This window comes from Coregonus clupeaformis, unplaced genomic scaffold (assembly GCF_020615455.1).
Source record: "Coregonus clupeaformis isolate EN_2021a unplaced genomic scaffold, ASM2061545v1 scaf0003, whole genome shotgun sequence".
In the NCBI taxonomy this organism is placed as follows: domain Eukaryota; kingdom Metazoa; phylum Chordata; class Actinopteri; order Salmoniformes; family Salmonidae; genus Coregonus; species Coregonus clupeaformis.
The window spans coordinates 1,491,859-1,511,347 of NW_025533458.1; the positions used below are offsets into that span (position 1 = coordinate 1,491,859).

Sequence of the window (19,489 nt, forward strand, 5' to 3'; positions counted from 1 at the left end):
AAAGGATCCAATTCGGGAAAGTTGTATTTCTGGTCGGAATGCTGGTGAGTTACCGCCGCTCTGATATCCAAAAGTTATTTCCGGCTGTATGTAATAACATAAAAAACTTTCTGGGCTAGTAATGTAAGAAAGAACACCAGAAAAAAAAAATATACTGCAAAGTTGCTCAGGAGCTAGAAGCAGAGCTGCCATGTCTATTGGCGCCAAGTTCATGATGCCGTTGACCTAAACAAGGGCCCCAGGACCAGTGGAAGCAATAAAGCCCCATATAGCATTAAAGATTCACCACCTTATTTTTCAGTAGGTATGGGGTTATTTTCTGCTTATGCATTCTCAATACGATACCAAACCCACCACTGGTGTGCGGCCAAAGAGCTCTATTTTCATGTCAGTGGGGTTAATTGGCCACAAATCAGTCTCCAGACTTGAAAACCTGTGGCTTGAATTGAAAAGGGCAGTCCATAAGTGCAGATGAAGGATATCAAGGATCTGGAAGGAGTCTGTATGGAGGAATAGTATAAGATCCCTCCCAATGTGTTCTCCAACTCATAAAACTTTTTAGAATAAGGCTCAGTGCCATTATCCTCACAAGGTGAGGTGTGTATGTATGTGTGTGTAAGCGTTTATCAGCAAATGCTGTCATTTCAAGAAAGGATGTTTTATTATTATTTGAAGTTCATAACATTTGATCAATGTGTCTCATTTTACATGACATTTTTTAAAATCCACCATTCATATCAAGAACTTGAAATGAGCTCTCATTTGTATTGTCAATTTAGTGACTCACTCTCCTCTCCATATACCATTAGCTTCTGATAGCCTTCCTCCTCCATTTCCTCTTCCATTTCTTCTTCCTCCTCCATTTCTTCTGCTGCACTTTTCCTCTTTCCCTGTTCTCCTTCTCTCTCCGATCGAATGGATGGTATCCCCACACTCCTCCGTCTTGCAAGGGAGAGAGCTATGCCCTTCTCATAGTACGCACATTCGTTAATGAAGAATGGATAGAGTGGCTCAGTCCCTTTGTACTTTAGTGTCTCTCCGGAGAAAGTCTGGAACACAGGGTCATTGGGGTGGAGGAGGCAGAAGTCCCGATCCTGAGAGAGATGGGGGAGCGAGAGACAGAGGAGTTAAAGAGTGGAGGAGGGTTCCAAGTGTGGGTATACCAAATCCTGACCCAGAGATTGCTTTACTGTTACTTAGAAGGGAACTATTGTGCATCCCATACTAAGTGAGTGTCCAGTTGTTAAAGTTTCAAGGGCATTGTATACCTGGAGTTGAGGATGAATGGCGGCTGTAATGCCGTGGGTCTCAAAGTCTCTTGGGTAGTCCAAATTTTTCACCATGGTGTACACATCCACTTTTCCTCCTTCAAACTGGGTCCCTGTGAAAGAGAGAGACAGGGAGAGGAGGAGAGAAAGAGGGGAAGATTAAGCTCTGTGGGAGGAATCTGAATGAGGGTTTACAATGCAAGCATGTGGGACAGTGAACTATTTCAATCTGAAAGCAGCGCTGAATTGAATGTTGGAAAGGATTCTGTAGGCCATGTACCTGAGTTAAAGAGGCGGACCCATTCTATCATGTGCTGGACCCCTTCTTGCATTGCGGATAAAATATTGGACCTGACTACTCCATGGGCCTGAGGACCAATCTCAATCGCTGCAGGGGAAAAAAGATACATTTACATGAATTGCATTTCATTGTGTGCATCTATAGCATGTATTGCAACATTTGTTTTACAATTCCTGCCTTAATCTTGCCAAAAGGACCACAATGGAAATACGTAATTGTGCTATCCTTGATTTTTTTTTTTATGTACAGTATGTACTGGCTGTATATGTATTTTTTACATTGTCAAAACAAACTCTATCAATCAATCAAGCACTGTTAAAAATGGCAAAGGTGGTTCCATTTTAAAAGTATGAACAAGAGATGTGCATCATCAGACTACTAAGCATAGCTGTTTAACTACCATGGCAAAATAAACTGGAAAATGTACTGGCAGTAAGGAAGCCCACCTCCCTACTAACTCACCAAAGCCATGTTTACCTACAGACTCGAGGGAATATGCTTCATTGAGGGGAAGGTCGAAGTGAATGAACCTCACAGGTATATCAGACATTTGTCTCTGGAAAACAAAATAAATGGTCAATCCCCCAGTGGTAACCTGACAGAAATTATCTCAAGATAACAACAATATGTGTGAGATCATAGGAATCTCAGATCTTATTTCCACTATGATTGTGTGTATCCTCAAAATATATCTGGTTCAAAGTTCTTCTTAGCACAATGTAGGCTATTATTCAAAGATCATTCCAAATTGTTGGAAACAGACTAGTTAAGGCCAACCTCATGTTCTACCCTTAGTGAGTTCCTAAATTAATTTAAAATCTAAAAAGTCATCCTATCCCTTGTTAACTTTCCTTCATCCATATTGATCTTTAAGAATATAACTATCCCATATGTTCAATCAGTGCAGATCTACTCTAATGAGAAAATGCATCCAAAATGATTTGAGTCTCTGTGAGGATCGTTTGCTCTTGCCTGCAGGTATCTGTAGATGTGGAGAGAGATCCAGTCGCAGTCCGAGTAGGCGATGAGGCACAGGCCCATGTTAGCGGTAGTGTTGTGGAGGTCACACACCAGGTCCATGGCCTCTGGACTGCCTTTAGGACCTAGCAGGGAGTTCAGCTCCTGGGACCGCACTATCTCATAGGGCGTTTTGTCTGTCACAGGCCCACTAAGAGGGCGAGAGAGAAGGATGAATGGATAGTCGTTACCATCAACACTAATACAACTTTTGTCGGCAACTTCATCATGCTCTTTATCCCGCTCATTCTCATCATCTCCTTCCTCACTTTCACCATTACCAACATAAGCCCCACAGACCATCATCATACCTTTTGATATAAATGTCGTCATGGTCGCCATCATCATTTCTCTTTTCTACTACATTCTCATAATCACTATCATCACCACCATCCCTTCTCCCTTGTACTTAATCATCATAATCATCAGACCTGAGGGTGGCGTGGGTGAAGCAGCGGTTCAGGTCTGTCTCTGTGTATCTCCGACACTGCTGGACGGCACGCGGGTTGGACATCACAGTCACCACGGAGATGTGGTCTTCCTCTTCCACCTTTCTCTTCCTCTTCAGCCGCTCTCTCACCAGGTACACTCCTGACAGCTCATTGCCATGGGTACCACCACACACTGCAACGCGGGACACAGTCGGCAATACCACCTCCCTTCCTTCCATCTATGGGATGGCAATCAGAGTTACATTATAACAAATGACTTAAAATTAAATTTTACACACGTAGAAATGTCACCTGTACCTCCATTCTGTTTCTTGATACAGTAGCTCACTAGCTTGGCGTTACAGTATGACTAGTTCAAATATACTTGGCTGCCTTGACGCATATTGTACCCACACCCCTTAGTGATTCCCAGCTCTCATCCGTTCTCTAATTGGAGGTATCAAAGACTTCCGCTTGCTGACACAGCGGGTAAACAATACCAGCAAACACCATTGCGGCAGAAATCATGGTGTCAAATTCTTACCTTGGCTTCCTTTCCTGGTCTGCAGCAAGGTGTACGGCCACCTCAAGCTCACTGTGAACGTTTAACCTTTGAACTTTCCCCTATAACAAAATCACCAAACACACCTTCACTGAATGTTTTGAAATTAACTGAATGTCTGGAAGGGCTGGACCTTGATTGAGATTTACAGATATTGAAACCTTAGATACGAGGTAAACCTGTGTTTAGATTCATCCTTCACAACGATAAATTGAACTACTCTTTTTTAAAAGGATATCACACTTCTTACCCTTGCGGCTATCTTTCCCTTCCCTCTCTCCTGCGGTTCACCCTCTCCCACCCTCTCCCTGGCTTTCATGCAGTTTCACTGATTCAGCATTCTCATCCCTCCCTCTCAATAGTAATGTAGTCTGTTCCGGCCTGTATGCTGTTGTGCAAACTCCCCCCACCCCCCACGTCACTCCTCTCCAGTGGACTGGCGGTACTGCACTGTGATGCAGACAGCAGCGTGTGTACTCAATGCAATGTGGAAACTCCACCCTTCCTTTCACACAGCCTCGGTCCCAACGGCTCTGTCCAGTCAGCCTGCTCCAAAGCCCCCCGCCAAGCAGGGTCTCTCACACACTCTGTCCAATGTATAGGATGGTAGGTTCCAGTCAGCCCTTTCAAATGTTGGCTCAATGCAAATCTGCTCCATTGGCATTGACAGAGGCCAGAATTACATACTGTATAGTACACGTCGGGAGAGATTGCTAGCCTCGTCATAAACTAAATGTTGTCATTTAAATACAAAGACATAGGTGAGAGCCTGTAAAAAAAGAATTCATAGAGAACATTCATACAAAGTTAACTTATCTTTGCAAAGGCTACACACCTCTAAATAAATGGTGTCTTAATCAAGTGTTTTAAAAGGTCCTGAAGAGTGGTCTTGAATAAAAAATAATAAACATAAAAATCAAGTTCATTACTATAATCATGTTCAATAAAAATGTAATAGAAACAAATACCTTTTTTTGCAAACCACCAGACCACGGAGGGGGGATAACCGATTCTCAGGGCAGTTGTAATGGGAGAGATTTGTAAGATAGCGAGAGGAATACAACACAAACTATCATTAGTGTATAAGCAGAGATGACAGACATAACACATCCTAACATCCAACCCATTTGAACAGTGCCAACATTTGATGTCTTCCTCATAATAACCACACATGGTTTTACTGCAAGTAGCACAACACCCATCAATTGAAATGCTGCATCAATTGAAATGCCGGGAAACAAACAAAAGGGCGGGGCTACACCCTGAGAGGGATTGAGACTGAGGAACCAGGCATTTTAAGATGAAGCTTGATCCAAATGACAAGAAAATATATCCAGATGCACACAAACGACTTCATGTAACTTTTTTTTATTTAATTGTCAAAATCTTAAGTAATCAATGTCGCACAGCTTGTACTAAACAAGACAGATATACTATTTTCTATTGAATTGATTTGGCAATCAACTTTCATTTTTTGTTATCCAATTAATAACAGTGAAGAATATTGCAAATAGAACAAAATAAATGAGGGACAAAAGTATGAAAAACACATTACAGCAACCTGTTTGACATACTGGTAGTAATTGATTTAGACAGATTGTTCTGTATTTTATCTTAAAAACGTGTCATATGTCCTTTCACACACATGATGATTACTGTTTTGAAAGGGATCTCCCTTTTATGAAAATGAAGACATTCCACTTCAGTTAATACAGAAGGAAAAAAATAACACCAAACCCAAATAAAACAACCATAACATTATCATAATTACTATATAGTAATCCATTTTCTATACATATATAAAATCAGTTATTTGCAATGGTTTTAAAGTCTTCATTTATTCTTCATTTTAAGTACACTTAAACAAAATTGTTATGAAACAAAGTAAATCCCATATTTTTTGGTGTCAAAACACTTGCATATGTACTCTTCAGAACAGAAATGTATACAGTTGAGCGACAGTTCTTCACCACAGAATTGATTTCCCCTCGATTACCTCTGATGTCAGACTTGCTTACACCGCATTCTCTTAACTACACAAATACACACAAAGCATTTACCTGATAACTATTTTTAACAACTTCGAATACCATGTGTAGCTCATGGCTACTATTCTTTTCCATCAAATACACACTGTGGGTAGAAAGCACTGTTCCTAAACTGCGAAAATGCTTTTAAGTAATGCTACTCATTTTTACTAGGTTAAATGAAACTTCAATTGAAACTTTTCTTGATGACAGGACACTAAGAGAGCCAGCCAAGAACCAGACAAGAGGTCTACTTCTAACAACTTCAACCCAAGAGCACCCCTATAAAAAAACAAGTTAATTTCACCATCTCATAATTTCCATGACACTAGACTATGAGAAAAACAAGGCCCTGGTAAGAAAGCCGATACAGTACATTAACTACTTTTTGAGAGAAGGGACATACAGTATTCTGGGCACCCACTTCTTGATTTGTGTTGATACTGCATGATGGCAGTAATGCACAACGATGAGTTTCATAAAGCTTCCGATGGATGAACAAATGCAATCATACATGCATTTGTTAAATACCCTAATCAACAGAAAAGAAAAAGGAGAAACCTTCTCCAACTTCTTGAAGGCCACCAATCACTGTTTTAATGACTAACTATATTAACCGAGTTTCATTCCATTTAATAAAAAAACGTTTACCCCCAACCACAAGGCTCTTGATGAACAGAGGAACATTAGTGTATAGCTTCACAGAAAGCGCTATCGGCACAACATGGTAGGGAGAGGTGTCACTGTCAATCTAACCTCATCTGTTCTGGGCCCACACCACTAATGCCAAAGCCAGAGAGGAGAGAGTTTACTTTTATTCAAAACTTATGCCCAGTTCCATTTCAGTTTCTAGTCTATTTTCCTCACACCCTACGACTTTTTGCAAATGTGAAGGGATTGGATAGGAGTACACAGTATGATGAAGGCTCCACCTAGCCCTCTTATAGAAGGAGTGAGGTTTCCGCCATATTGCCTTCACCTAGGATTTCCCTTCAGATCTGTGAACACTGAGGGGGTAGAGGCTGAGGAAAGAGGGGCTGGGGACTAAAATGGAACCAAGTCTTAGGAATACCCTGTTCACCTATTGGATCAGACTGCAGCCTCTAGATCTCTTAGAACAGAGAGCCAGTGGAGTGAAACATCCAGTCAAGGGGAGGAGGGTAGCTGTTCATTGGTAGGGTCCAATGAAGTAGGTTTCATCCGGGGGAACTTTCTAGTTAAAGACAGCCATTATGAGGTCAGTATATTTCGGGACAGGACTCCCAGCTGCCTTTCTCCTTGGCCTCCCAGTAGCCTCCCTTATAAATGTGAGTGAATTCACCTGTGGCGGGGTCCTCGCAGCGTTTAAACCACTGCGCCGTGTAGTTATCTTGGTGAGTGCCTGATGGAAAAATGAATGAGGTATTTAGTGTATTGGACCTGTGAAAAAGAGAAACTAATTTGAAAAGTGACTGCTCAGTTAAACTGCTTCCAAGAAACTGGTTTAATTGAAAACGATGTTGAAAGTGTGAGAGATAAAAAAATATAGAAAAGCACAGAAAACAGGCAAAAGAGGGATACTTGCTTTTCAGAGAAGGGTCAGTAAAAGAGTCCTCATTGACAGCTTGTGGGAGAAGAAAAAGGGTCACAAAAGTGGCCTTCAGTTTCAAGTCTTACAGTACAACACTCATTCCTATGGAGATGGATGGAAAATTAAGGGACTCAAGGAAAATAAAAGCTTTCTCTCGCTTACCTTCCTCTGACTCGCTGGCGGTACGCTGGTTGGCGGCCTCCCGTTCCCTCTCACGGCGGACAATGCGCTGCTTCTCCTCCAGCTTCTGTTTCTCGGCGTTGGCCTCGTCCCACTGGCCCTCCTCCATCAGCCTCTGGTCGGGTCGTCGACGGCTGTCCGTGGGCGCCACGCCTTCCTCAGGCTCGTTCAGCGTCAGTGCCAGGTCGGTGAAGAAGTACATCGTCTCTGCTCCCTCGCTTAAATTCAAACATTAAATGCAAATGTAACCCCCTGTAAAGACTGGGTTTAGTTTTTTATGTGTGGCAATGCTAATGTCTGCGTTCTAGAACTGTCCACGTACAGTGTGGTCTGAGGTGATCTTGGGGAACAACGACAGAGTTCGCTAAGAGTGTTGGGACACCGAAGTTTATTGTTCAATTTGCTTTTTGTTTAATAGTCAGTATGAGTGTAGTCAGCTCCTTTTCACCCGCTATTCTCTTTTAATTTTGTGATTCACTGGATTCGTCATCATCCTTGATGGACAGACATACGAACCGCTGGCTAGCCAAGCCAGTTGGTTCAGGTAGCTAAGCTAGCTAGCTAGCTACTCTACCAGAAGCATCCTACCACTACATCATCACCGGCAGCCTCCAGTTGTTCTACAAGTAACCTCTCGGCACCGATGGAGCTCTCCGGTTGTTTCTTCCACCTGTTAAATCCCGTGGAATCCTTGGCCCTCTCGTTGACGGATGCTAGCTTCCCACGCTCCCTCTGTCCGGTTTTCCTCTCTTCACTAGACAGACGGTAATGTTCGTGTTTTAACCCCTCTTTGTCCAAATACAAGGACCTGACTTTTTTAGGTATATATACACACACATACAGTGGGGAGAACAAGTATTTGATACACTGCCGATTTTGCAGGTTTTCCTACTTACAAAGCATGTAGAGGTCTGTAATTTTAATCATAGGTACACTTCAACTGTGAGAGACGGAATCTAAAACAAAAATCCAGAAAATCACATTGTATGATTTTTAAGTCATTAATTTGCATTTTATTGCATGACATAAGTATTTGATCACCTATCAACCAGTAAGAATTCCGGCTCTCACAGACCTGTTAGTTTTTCTTTAAGAAGCCCTCCTGTTCTCCACTCATTACCTGTATTAACTGCACCTGTTTGAACTCGTTACCTGTATAAAAGACACGTCCACACACTCAATCAAACAGACTCCAATCTCTCCACAATGGCCAAGACCAGAGAGCTGTGTAAGGACATCAGGGATAAAATTGTAGACCTGCACATGGCTGGGATGGGCTACAGGACAATAGGCAAGCAGCTTGGTGAGAAGGCAACAACTGTTGGTGCAATTATTAGAAAATGGAAGAAGTTCAAGATGACAGTCAATCACACTCGGTCTGGGGCTCCATGCAAGATCTCACCTCGTGGGGCATCAATGATCATGAGGAAGGTGAGGGATCAGCCCAGAACTACACAGCAGGACCTGGTCAATGACCTGAAGAGAGCTGGGACCACAGTCTCAAAGAAAACCATTAGTAACACACTACGCCGTCATGGATTAAAAATCCTGCAGCGCACGCAAGGTCCCCCTGCTCAAGCCAGCGCATGTCCAGGCCCGTCTGAAGTTTGCCAATGACCATCTGGATGATCCAGATGAGGAATGGGAGAAGGTCATGTGGTCTGATGAGACAAAAATAGAGCTTTTTGGTCTAAACTCCACTCGCCGCGTTTGGAGGAAGAAGAAGGATGAGTACAACCCCAAGAACACCATCCCAACTGTGAAGAATGGAGGTGGAAACATCATTCTTTGGGGATGCTTTTCTGCTAAGGGGACAGGACGACTGCACCGTATTGAGGGGAGGATTGATGGGCCCATGTATCGCGAGATCTTGGCCAACAACCTCCTTCCCTCAGTAAAAGCATTGAAGATGGGTCGTGGCTGGGTCTTCCAGCATGACAACGACCCGAAACACACAGCCAGGGCAACTAAGGAGTGGCTCCGTAAGAAGCATCTCAAGGTCCTGGAGTGGCCTAGCCAGTCTCTAGACCTGAACCCAATAGAACATCTTTGGAGGGAGCTGAAAGTCCGTATTGCCCAGCGACAGCCCCGAAACCTGAAGGATCTGGAGAAGGTATGACGGAGTGGGCCAAAATCCCTGCAGCAGTGTGTGCAAACCTGGTCAAGACCTACAGGAAACATATGATCTCTGTAATTGCAAACAAAGGTTTCTGTACCAAATATTAAGTTCTGCTTTTCTGATGTATCAAATACTTATGTCATGCAATAAAATGCAAATTAATGACTTAAAAATCATACAATGTGATTTTCTGGATTTTTGTTTTAGATTCCGTCTCTCACAGTTGAAGTGTACCTATGATAAAAATTACTGACCTCTACATGCTTTGTAAGTAGGAAAACCTGCAAAATCGGCAGTGTATCAAATACTTGTTCTCCCCACTGTATATATAGTAACAGTCAAAAGTTTGGACACACCTACTCGTTCAAGAGCTTTTCTATATGTTTACATTGTAGAATAATAGTGAAGACATCAAAACTTTGAAATAACACATATGGAATCATGTAGTAACCAAAAAAGTCTTAAACAAATGAAAATATATTTTATATTTGAGATTCTTCAAATAGCCACCCTTTGCCTTGATGACAGCTTTGCACACTCTTGGCATTCTCTCAACCAGGTTCATGAGGTAGTCACCTGGAATGCATTTCAATTAACAGGTGTGCCTTGTTAAAAGTTAATTTGTGGAATGTATTTCCTTCTTAATGCGTTTCAGCCAATCAGTTGTGTTGTGACAAGGTAGGGGGGTATACAGAAGATAGCCCTACTTGGTAAAAGACCAAGTCCATATTATGGCAAGAACAGCTCAAATAAGCAAAGAGAAACGACAGTCCATCATTACTTTAAGACATGAAGGTAAGTCAATCTGGAACATTTCAAGAACTTTGAACGTTTCTTCAAGTGCACTCGCAAAAACCATCAAGCGCTATGATGAAACTGGCTTTCATGAGGACCGCCACAGGAAAGGAAGACCCAGAGTTACCTCTGCTACAGAGGATAAGTTCATTAGAGTTGACTGCACCTCAGATTGCCCAAATAAATGCTTCACAATTTTCAAGTAACAGACACATCTCAACATCAACTGTTAAGAGGGGACTGTGTGAATCAGGCCTTCATTGTTGAATTGCTGCAAAGAAACCACTACTAAATGACACCAATAAGAAGAAGAGACCTGCTTGGGCCAAGAAACACGAGTAATAGACATTAGACTGGTGGAAATGTGTCGAAATATGAGATTTTTTGTTCAAACCGCTGTGTCTTTTTGAGACGCGGTGTGGGTGAACGGATGATCTCCACATGTGTAGTTCCCACCGTAAAGCATGGAGGAGGAGGTGTTATGGTGCTTTGCTGGTGACACTGTCTGTGATTTATTTAGAATTCAAGGCACACTTAACCAGCATGGCTACCACAGCATTCTGCAGCGATACGTCATCCCATCTGGTTTGGCCTTAGTGGGACTATCATTTGTTTTTCAACAGGTCAATGACCCAACACACCTCCAGGCTGTGTAAGAGCTATTTTACCAAGAAGGAGAGTGATGGAGTGCTGCATCAGATGACCTGGCCTCCACAATACCCAGACCTCAACCCAATTGAGATGGTTTGGGGTGAGTCGGACGGCAGAGTGAAGGAAAAGCAGCCAACAAGTGCTCAGCATATGTGGGAACTCCTTCAAGACTGTTGGAAAAGCATTCCAGGTGAAGCTGGTTGAGAGAATGCCAAGAGTCTGCAAAGCTGTCATTAAGGCAAAGAGTGGCTATTTGAAGAATCTCAAATATAAAATATATTTTCATTTGTTTAAAACTTTTTTGGTTACTACATGATTCCATGTGTTATTTCGTAGTTTTGATGTCTTCACTATTATTCTACAATGTAAAAAATAGTAAAAATAAAGAAAAACCCTTGAACGAGTAGATGTCCAAACTTTTGACTGGTAGTGTAATATATATATATATATATACACACACACACACAGCTCAAAAAAATTAAGGGAACACTTAAACAACACATCCTAGATCTGAATGAATGAAATCATCTTATTAAATACTTTTTTCTTTACATAGTTGAATGTGTTGACAACAAAATCACACAAAAATGATCAATGGAAATCAAACGTATCAACCCATGGAGGTCTGGATTTGGAGTCACCCTCAAAATTAAAGTGGAAAACCACACTACAGGCTGAACCAACTTTGATGTAATGTCCTTAAAACAAGTCAAAATTAGGCTCAGTAGTGTGTGTGGCCTCCACGTGCCTGTATGACCTCCCTACAACGCCTGGGCATGCTCCTGATGAGGTGGCGGATGGTCTCCTGAGGGATCTCCTCCCAGACCTGGACTAAAGCATCCGCCAACTCCTGGACAGTCTGTGGTGCAACGTGGCGTTGGTGGATGGAGTGAGACATGATGTCCCAGATGTGCTCAATTGGATTCAGGTCTGGGGAACGGGCGGGCCAGTCCATAGCATCAATGCCTTCCTCTTGCAGGAACTGCTGACACACTCCAGCCACATGAGGTCTAGCATTGTCTTGCATTAGGAGGAACCCAGGGCCAACCGCACAAGCATATGGTCTCACAAGGGGTCTGAGGATCTCATCTCGGTACCTAATGGCAGTCAGGCTACCTCTGGCGAGCACATGGAGGGCTGTGCCGCCCCCCAAAGAAATGCCACCCCACACCATGACTGACCCACCGCCAAACCGGTCATGCTGGAGGATGTTGCAGACTCCAGACTCTCCAGAGTCACGTCTGTCACGTGCTCAGTGTGAACCTGCTTTCATCTGTGAAGAGCACAGGGCGCCAGTGGCGAATTTGCCAATCTTGGTGTTCTCTGGCAAATGCCAAACGTCCTGCACGGTGTTGGGCTGTAAGCACAACCCCCACCTGTGGACATCGGGCCCTCATACCACCCTCATGGAGTCTGTTTCTGACTGTTTGAGCAGACACATGCACATTTGTGGCCTGCTGGAGGTCATTTTGCCGGGCTCTGGCAGTGCTCCTCCTGCTCCTCCTTGCACAAAGGCAGAGGTAGCAGTCCTGCTGCTGGGTTGTTGCCCTCCTACGGCCTCCTCCACGTCTCCTGATGTACTGGCCTGTCTCCTGGTAGCGCATCCATGCTCTGGACACTACGCTGACAGACACAGCAAACCTTCTTGCCACAGCTCGCATTGATGTGCCATCCTGGATGAGCTGCACTACCTGAGCCACTTGCGTGGGTTGTAGACTCCGTCTCATGCTACCACTAGAGTGAAAGCACCGCCAGCATTCAAAAGTGACCAAAACATCAGCCAGGAAGCATAGGAACTGAGAAGTGGTCTGTGGTCACCACCTGCAGAACCAGTGCTTTATTGGGGGTGTCTTGCTAATTGCCTATAATTTCCACCTGTTGTCTATTCTATTTGCACAACAGCATGTGACATTTATTGTCAATCAGTGTAGCTTCCTTTGTGGACAGTTTGATTTCACAGAAGTGTGATTGACTTGGAGTTACATTGTGTTGTTTAAGTGTTCCCTTAATTTTTTTGAGCAGTGTATATTTGGACAGTGAAGCTAACATTTTAAATGTGTCTTTATACTCCAGCATTTTGGATTAGAGACCAAATGTTTCATATGAGGCGACAGTACAGAATGTCACCTTTTATTTGAGAGTATTTCCATACATATCTGTTTTACCGTTTAGAAATGAAAGCACTTTATGGATCTAGTCCCCCATGAGAAGAAGTCATAAGTATTTGGACAAATTCACTTATAGTGTAGTCAAAAGTTTAATATTTGGTCCCATATTCCTAGCACACAATGACTACATCAAGCTTGTGACTCATTGGATGCATCTACAGTTTGTTTTGGGTTATGTTATGCAGTGCCATTGGACTACAATACAGTAAGTTATTAGCTGTACAGAAAAAGAGCGGGAGAAACAGACAGTAGTGCCATACCTCAATAGTCTCTTACTGGTGAAATTAGTGTGGAGACGTTTTCAACATTCCATTTATAGCTATATATCAGTACTGTACTGTGCTTTAGCTGTATTGTGCTGTAGCGTATGGTGGCTGGCAGGAAAAGAGGACACACAAAAATAGTCTGACACTTACGGCAGAGGGTTTTTCCTCCACAGTTCCTTGGCCTTGAGCGTCTGGTAGACAGTCTTCTGTTTGCCCTCGGTGCCGTTCTCTCCCTTGCTGCTCTGCATGACCCTGGAGAACTCCATCTTCTCATCCCAGGTCCCTGACAGCACATAATGGGCCTTCCCATCCTTATCCATCACCACACCCGTCACCTGGACGGAGAGACAGAAGGAGAGAGAGGGCGAGAGAGATAAAGAAAAGGCAATGGAACCAGAAATACAGGTGGAAAGACGGAAAGGTACAGTTTAAAGTGAAGTTTACGAAGGTTATCAAGGGAAAACCTATTTATGTCTTGTTTTTAGTCTGTCACCTAAATGTCAACTGTGTACACCTACCTTCCTGGCCACATCTCTAGAGAAGTAGCTGTAAGGAGCAAACTTCAAATGGCAGCGATCTCCCGTCTCGTGGTTTACCACATCAATATCTCCTGACTAGAATTGAAGAGAGAAAATTTTGAATAAACCAATACTCACTGGCAAATAATCATAAAAAAATAGGTTGTGTATTTTTGTTTCTCCAAGTTGATCTCACCTGGTCGATCCACAGTTTTCCCACTATGATGTTGTGCACGGTGGTGGTGACCTTCTTCCATGTGTAGTGGTTGTTGCTCTTCTCAAAGATGGCATGGATCGTCCCTACGGGAGAGGGTCAACATAAAAGAAACGGTTGTGCTGAAATCAAAGGCATTATGTAGTCGTGGTCAAAAGTTTTGAGAATGACACAAATATTGGTCTTCACAAAGTTCGCTGCTTCAGTGTTATGAGATATTTTTGTCAGATGTTACTATGGTATACTGAAGTATAATTACAAGCATTCCATACGTGTCAAAGGCTTTTATTGACTATTACATTAAGTTTATGCAAAGAGTCAATATTTGCAGTGTTGACCCTTCTTTTTCAAGACCTCTGCAATCCGCCCTGGCATGCTGTCAATTAACTTCTGGGCCACATCCTGACTGATGGCAGCCCATTCTTGCATAATCAATGCTTGGAGTTTGTCAGAATTTGTGGGTTTTTGTTTGTCCACCCACCTCTTGAGGATCGACCACAAGTTCTCAATGATATTAAGGTCTGGGGACTTTCCTGGCCATGGACCCAAAATGTCAATGTTTTGTTCCCCAAGCCACTTAGTTATCACTTTTGCCTTACTGCAAGGTGCTCCATCATGCTGGAAAAGGCTAACTGTTCTTGGATGGTTGGGAGAAGTTGCTCTCGGAGGATATGTTGGTACCATTCTTTATTCATGGCTGTGTTCTTAGGCAAAATTGTGAGTGAGCCCACTCCCTTGGCTGAGAAGCAACCCCACACATGAATGGTCTCAGGATGCTTTACTGTTGGCATGACACAGGACTGATGGTAGCTCTCACCTTGTCTTCTCCGGACAAGGTGTTTTCCGGATGCCCCAAACAATCGGAAAGGGGATTCATCAGAGAAAATGACTTTACCCCAGTCCTCAGCAGTCCAATTCCTTTACCTTTTGCAGAATATCAGTCTATCCCTGATGTTTTGCCTGGAGAGAAGTGGCTTCTTTGCTGCCCTTCTTGACACCAGGCCATCCTCCAAAAGTCTTCGCCTCACTGTGCGTGCAGATGCACTCACACCTGCCTGCTGCCATTCCTGAGCAAGCTCTGCACTGGTGGTGCTCCGATCCCGCAGCTGAATCAACTTTAGGAGACGGTCCTGGCACTTGCTGGACTTTCTTGGGCGCCCTGACACCTTCTTCACAACAATTGAACCTCTCTCCTTGAAGTTCTTGATGATCCGATAAATGGTTGATTTAGGTGCAATCTTACTAGCAGCAATATCCTTGCCTGTGAAGCCCTTTTTGTGCAAAGCAATGATGGCACGTGTTTCCTTGCAGGTAACCATGGTTAACAGAGGAAGAACAATGATTTCAAGCACCACCCTCATTTTAAAACTTCCAGTCTGTTATTCCAACTCAATCAGCATGAGAGAGTGATCTCCAGCCTTGTTCTCGTCAACATTCACACCTGTGTTAACGAGAGAATCACTGACATGATGGCAGCTGGTCCTTTTGTGGCAGGGCTGAAATTCAGTGTAAATGTTTTTTGGGGATTAAGTTCATTTTCATGGCAAAGAGGGACTTTGCAATTAATTGCAATTCACCTGATCACTCTTCATGACATTCTGGAGTATATGCAAATTGCCATCATCAAAACTGAGGCAGCAGACTTTCTGAAAATTAGTATGTGTCATTCTCAAAACCTTTGACAACGACAGAATTAAGCGTCTCAGAGAAGGAGTGCCAATTTATACGGAACAAAAATATAAAACGCAACATGTAAGGTGTTGGTCCCATGTTTCATGAGCTGAAATAAAAGATCCCAGACATTTTCCATATGCACAAAAAGCTTATCGATCTCAAATGTTGTGCACAAATTTGTTTACATCCCTGTTACACCCCTTTGCCAAGATAATAATAATCCACCTGACAGGTGTGGCATATCAAGAAGCTGATTAAACAGCATGATCATTACACAGGTGCACCTTGTGCTGGGGACAATAAAAGCCCACTCTAAAATATGCAGTTTTGTCACACAACACGATGCCACAGATTTCTCAAGTTTTGAAACATGCAGGAATGTCCATTAGAGCTGTTGCCAGAGAATTGAATGTTAATTTCTCAACCATCAGCCGCTTCAAATGTAGTTTTAGAGAATTTGGCAGTATGTCCAACCGGCCTCACAACTGCAGACCACGTGTAACCACGCAAGTCCAGGACCTCCACATCCGGCTTCTTCACCTGTGGGATCGTCTGAGACCAGCCACCAGGAAAGCTGATGAAACTGTGGGTTTGCACAACCGAATAATTTCTGCACCAACTGTCAGAAACAGTCTCATGGAAGCTAATTTGTGTTCTCGTCATCCTCACCAGGGTCTTGACCGGACTATAGTTTGGTGTCGTAACCGACTTCAGTGGGCAAATGCTCACCTTCGATGGCCAACGGCAGGCTGGAGAAGTGTGCTCTTCACAAATGCATCCCGGTTTCAACTGTCCCGGGCAGATGGCAGATGGTGTTGTGTGGTCGAGCGGTTTGCTGATGTAAATGTTGTGAATAGAGTGCCCCATGGTGGTGGTGGGGTTATTGTATGGGCAGGCATAAGCTACGGACAACGAACACAATTGCATGTTATCGATGGCAATTTGAATGCACAGAGATACCGTGACGAGATCCTGAGGCCCATTGTTGTGCCATTCATCCGCTGCCATCACCTCATGTTTCAGCATAATAATGCACAGCCCCATGTCACAAGGATCTATACACAATTCCTGAAAGCTAAAAATGTCCCAGTTCTTCCATGGCATGCATACTCACCAAACATGTCAACCATTGAGCATGTTTGGGATGCTCTGGATTGACATTTACAACAGCCAGTTCCAGTTCCCGCCAATATCCAGCAACTTCGCAGAGCCATTGAAGAGTGGGACAACATTCCACAGGCCGCAATCAACATTCTGATCAACTCTATGCGAAGGAGATGTGTCACGCTGCATGAGGCAAATGGTGGTCACACCAGATACTGATCCACGCCCTTACTTTTTTTGTTTTTTTTAAGGTATCTGTTACCAACAGATGCATATCTGTATTCCCAGTCATGAGAAATCCATAGCTTTTGCTTAATCCATTTATTTCAATTGGCTGATTTCCTTATATGAACTGTAACTCAGTAAAATCTTTGAAATTGTTGCATGTTGCGTTTATATTTTTGTTCAGTGTAGTATCAATTTGCCTTTTAGATCATCATGAATAAGATTACATGGACAGGGGGTACCTGATCTTAGATCAGCACTCTGAGACGCTTGATACATACGGCCCCAGAACTCAATCCATTCAGAGATCCATTAACAATTTACTCAATGAGATACTCTTATACCTGCTGAAATGACCGATAGGTTTTATGGCTGGGAATTGCTAGAGACCTCACGATATGATATGCATTGCGATTCTCACGGTTCTATATGGATTGCGATTCCATACTCCGATTTGTTGGTCCAAACATATTGCTCACTATATGTCTGCTGCAGAGGGACAAGAGAGAGGATGAGAAAACGAGTTTTGATCAGTCAGTGCTGAAAATATGTTCTCACTATTTAAAAAGAAGATGGAGAACAAGCTATAGGTTGAAAAAGACCAGAATTTAGGCACAGAAACAGCTGACTAGCACTGTACCTTTACAGTAGCACAAAATAAATGTTGACTTAAAAACATTTTTTTTCCTATTCTATACTTTGACTCAAATATCGATACAAAAATAATATTGCGATATGTAACTGTATCAATTCTTCCCCCCATCACTAATAGGTATAAACCCCACCCTCTCTCACCTAAAGGCATTGAGTACAATTTTTTTTTTTTTATCCTTTATTTTAACAGGGAAGACATTGAGATCTAGGTCTCTTTTACAAATGTGCCCTGTATACACACACACACACACACACACACACACACACACACACACACACACACACACACAACATAAATATACACATTATAGACACACATTAAAATACAAAAACACAGTCATGGGAAGCACAAATAAAACATCACAAATCACCAAGAAAAACAATTACATTCCTCCACAAATAAGTACCCAATTAGGCTGAACTGGGTGCACCGGGCTATGGCCCGTGACGTGACTGGGAAAAACTGGTGAGGGAGGAGCGCCCTTCTCAAATTGTTCAGAAACTAGTTTTCATTGGGAAGGCAGATATGTTTTTTTTTATTATGAAGAGCAAAAACTCTGAATCCTAAGCCATTACTCCACGTGCTTGACATGTTGCTTTGAGCCGACTTCGCCATCAGCTTTGAACCAGGTGGAAATGTAATCACTTTCCACCTGGTGCAAACTCCTCCTCCTACTTTTTTTCCTTCTAAAAAAAAAAAAGAATACTCACACAAGTGATCCATTACTAAAGCCTGTTCAGATATTTGAATATTCGAATAACCGTGCCCATCCGTAGTTGACAGGTAAAGACCCCACCCTCTCTCACCTAAAGGCATGATTGACAGGTATAAACCCCACCCTCTCTCACCTAAAGGTTTGATTAGGGTTGGAAAATGTCAGTAACTTTCTCAATCTCCTTGTTTTCAAAAAATCCCAGTTGAAAGATTTCCAAAACCAAGAGGCAATAAACAGGAAATCTGGAATATTCCAACCAGGATTTCTGGAAAACCTGGGAATTTTTAAACGTTACAAGAATTTTCCAACCCTGGGCGTGATTGGTTTAAACCCCACTCTCACCTAAAGGCATGATTGTCTGATATAAACCCCACTATATCTTACCTAAAGGCATGATTGACAGGTATTTGCCCCTGAACTTGCTGGATACAGCGATTTCCTGCCTCAGGATCCAGCCTCGATCAGAGAACACATGATGCGCAGCTGCTGGGGGATGGTGACTCACCTGAACAGAGAAACAACAACATACAAAAACAATATCAAATCCAGCAGCTTGGAGAGATGTCAATCTCATCTCAGACAAATTACTGTCTGAGTAGAACTCGGCTAGCTTGATGCCATAGCCTGGCAATGGCTTTATGATCATTTTTGCCATCACAGGACTAGGTTATTTCATAGATGGTACTGGATTACCACATCATTTTTTTCTTCTCTATCCGGGTTCAGGAAAGACCGATCATGTAGGCCGGTGGTTCCCAACTGTTTTCACTCAGGTCCCCCTTCCATCATTGGGTAACATCCCAAGCCATGACAACACTTAATGCCAAGCGGGCCAACTATCCAGGAGCGTCATGGTCAAGACAGGGGTCAAACAGGGCTGCCTATTGTCACCATTCCTATTTTTCCTAGTAATAGACTGGGTCATGCAAGAAACAAGAGGGAGAAAGGAATTTAATCCAGTGGAGAATATGGATGACCTAAACAGATGACATTGCCCTCCTGTCACATACCCAGACAGTGTCACACCAT

At 43.0% G+C, this 19,489-nt stretch overlaps 2 protein-coding genes across 7 annotated transcripts in view; both read right to left on the bottom strand.

The window, feature by feature from the left end:
* Window positions 1–626: 626 nt before the first annotated feature.
* LOC121554417 (N-acyl-aromatic-L-amino acid amidohydrolase (carboxylate-forming) B) lies at window positions 627–4,854 on the bottom strand. Of its 2 annotated transcripts, XM_041868002.2 has the most exons (8): window positions 3,830–4,537; window positions 3,562–3,641; window positions 3,018–3,256; window positions 2,542–2,737; window positions 2,032–2,125; window positions 1,549–1,656; window positions 1,269–1,381; window positions 627–1,094 (listed from the first exon to the last, which is right to left on the bottom strand). In XM_041868002.2, the coding sequence occupies exons 3-8, from the start codon at window positions 3,254–3,256 to the stop codon at window positions 771–773; spliced, it is 1,074 nt and encodes a 357-aa protein (XP_041723936.1). In that variant the 5' UTR covers window positions 3,562–3,641; window positions 3,830–4,537; the 3' UTR covers window positions 627–770. The 2 variants fall into 2 exon arrangements, with proteins under 2 accessions (XP_041723936.1, XP_041723937.1); XM_041868003.2 differs by lacking the exons at window positions 3,562–3,641; window positions 3,830–4,537 and adding an exon at window positions 4,548–4,854.
* Window positions 4,855–4,931: 77 nt separating this feature from the next.
* The window catches only part of LOC121554415 (oxysterol-binding protein 1), a 65,577-nt gene continuing 51,019 nt past the window's right edge, over window positions 4,932–19,489 (bottom strand). For 4 of the 5 annotated variants that reach the window (XM_041867998.2, XM_041867996.2, XM_041867997.2 and 1 more), the window contains exons 11-17: window positions 18,845–18,965; window positions 14,070–14,173; window positions 13,874–13,969; window positions 13,506–13,690; window positions 7,339–7,574; window positions 7,171–7,209; window positions 4,932–6,987 (exon numbers count right to left, since the gene is read on the bottom strand). In XM_041867998.2, the coding sequence (XP_041723932.2) occupies window positions 6,845–6,987; window positions 7,171–7,209; window positions 7,339–7,574; window positions 13,506–13,690; window positions 13,874–13,969; window positions 14,070–14,173; window positions 18,845–18,965 (924 nt within the window). In that variant the 3' untranslated portion in view covers window positions 4,932–6,844. The remainder of the gene's footprint in view (window positions 6,988–7,170; window positions 7,210–7,338; window positions 7,575–13,505; window positions 13,691–13,873; window positions 13,970–14,069; window positions 14,174–18,844; window positions 18,966–19,489) is intronic. The other variant, XM_041867999.2, reaches the window with a different exon arrangement.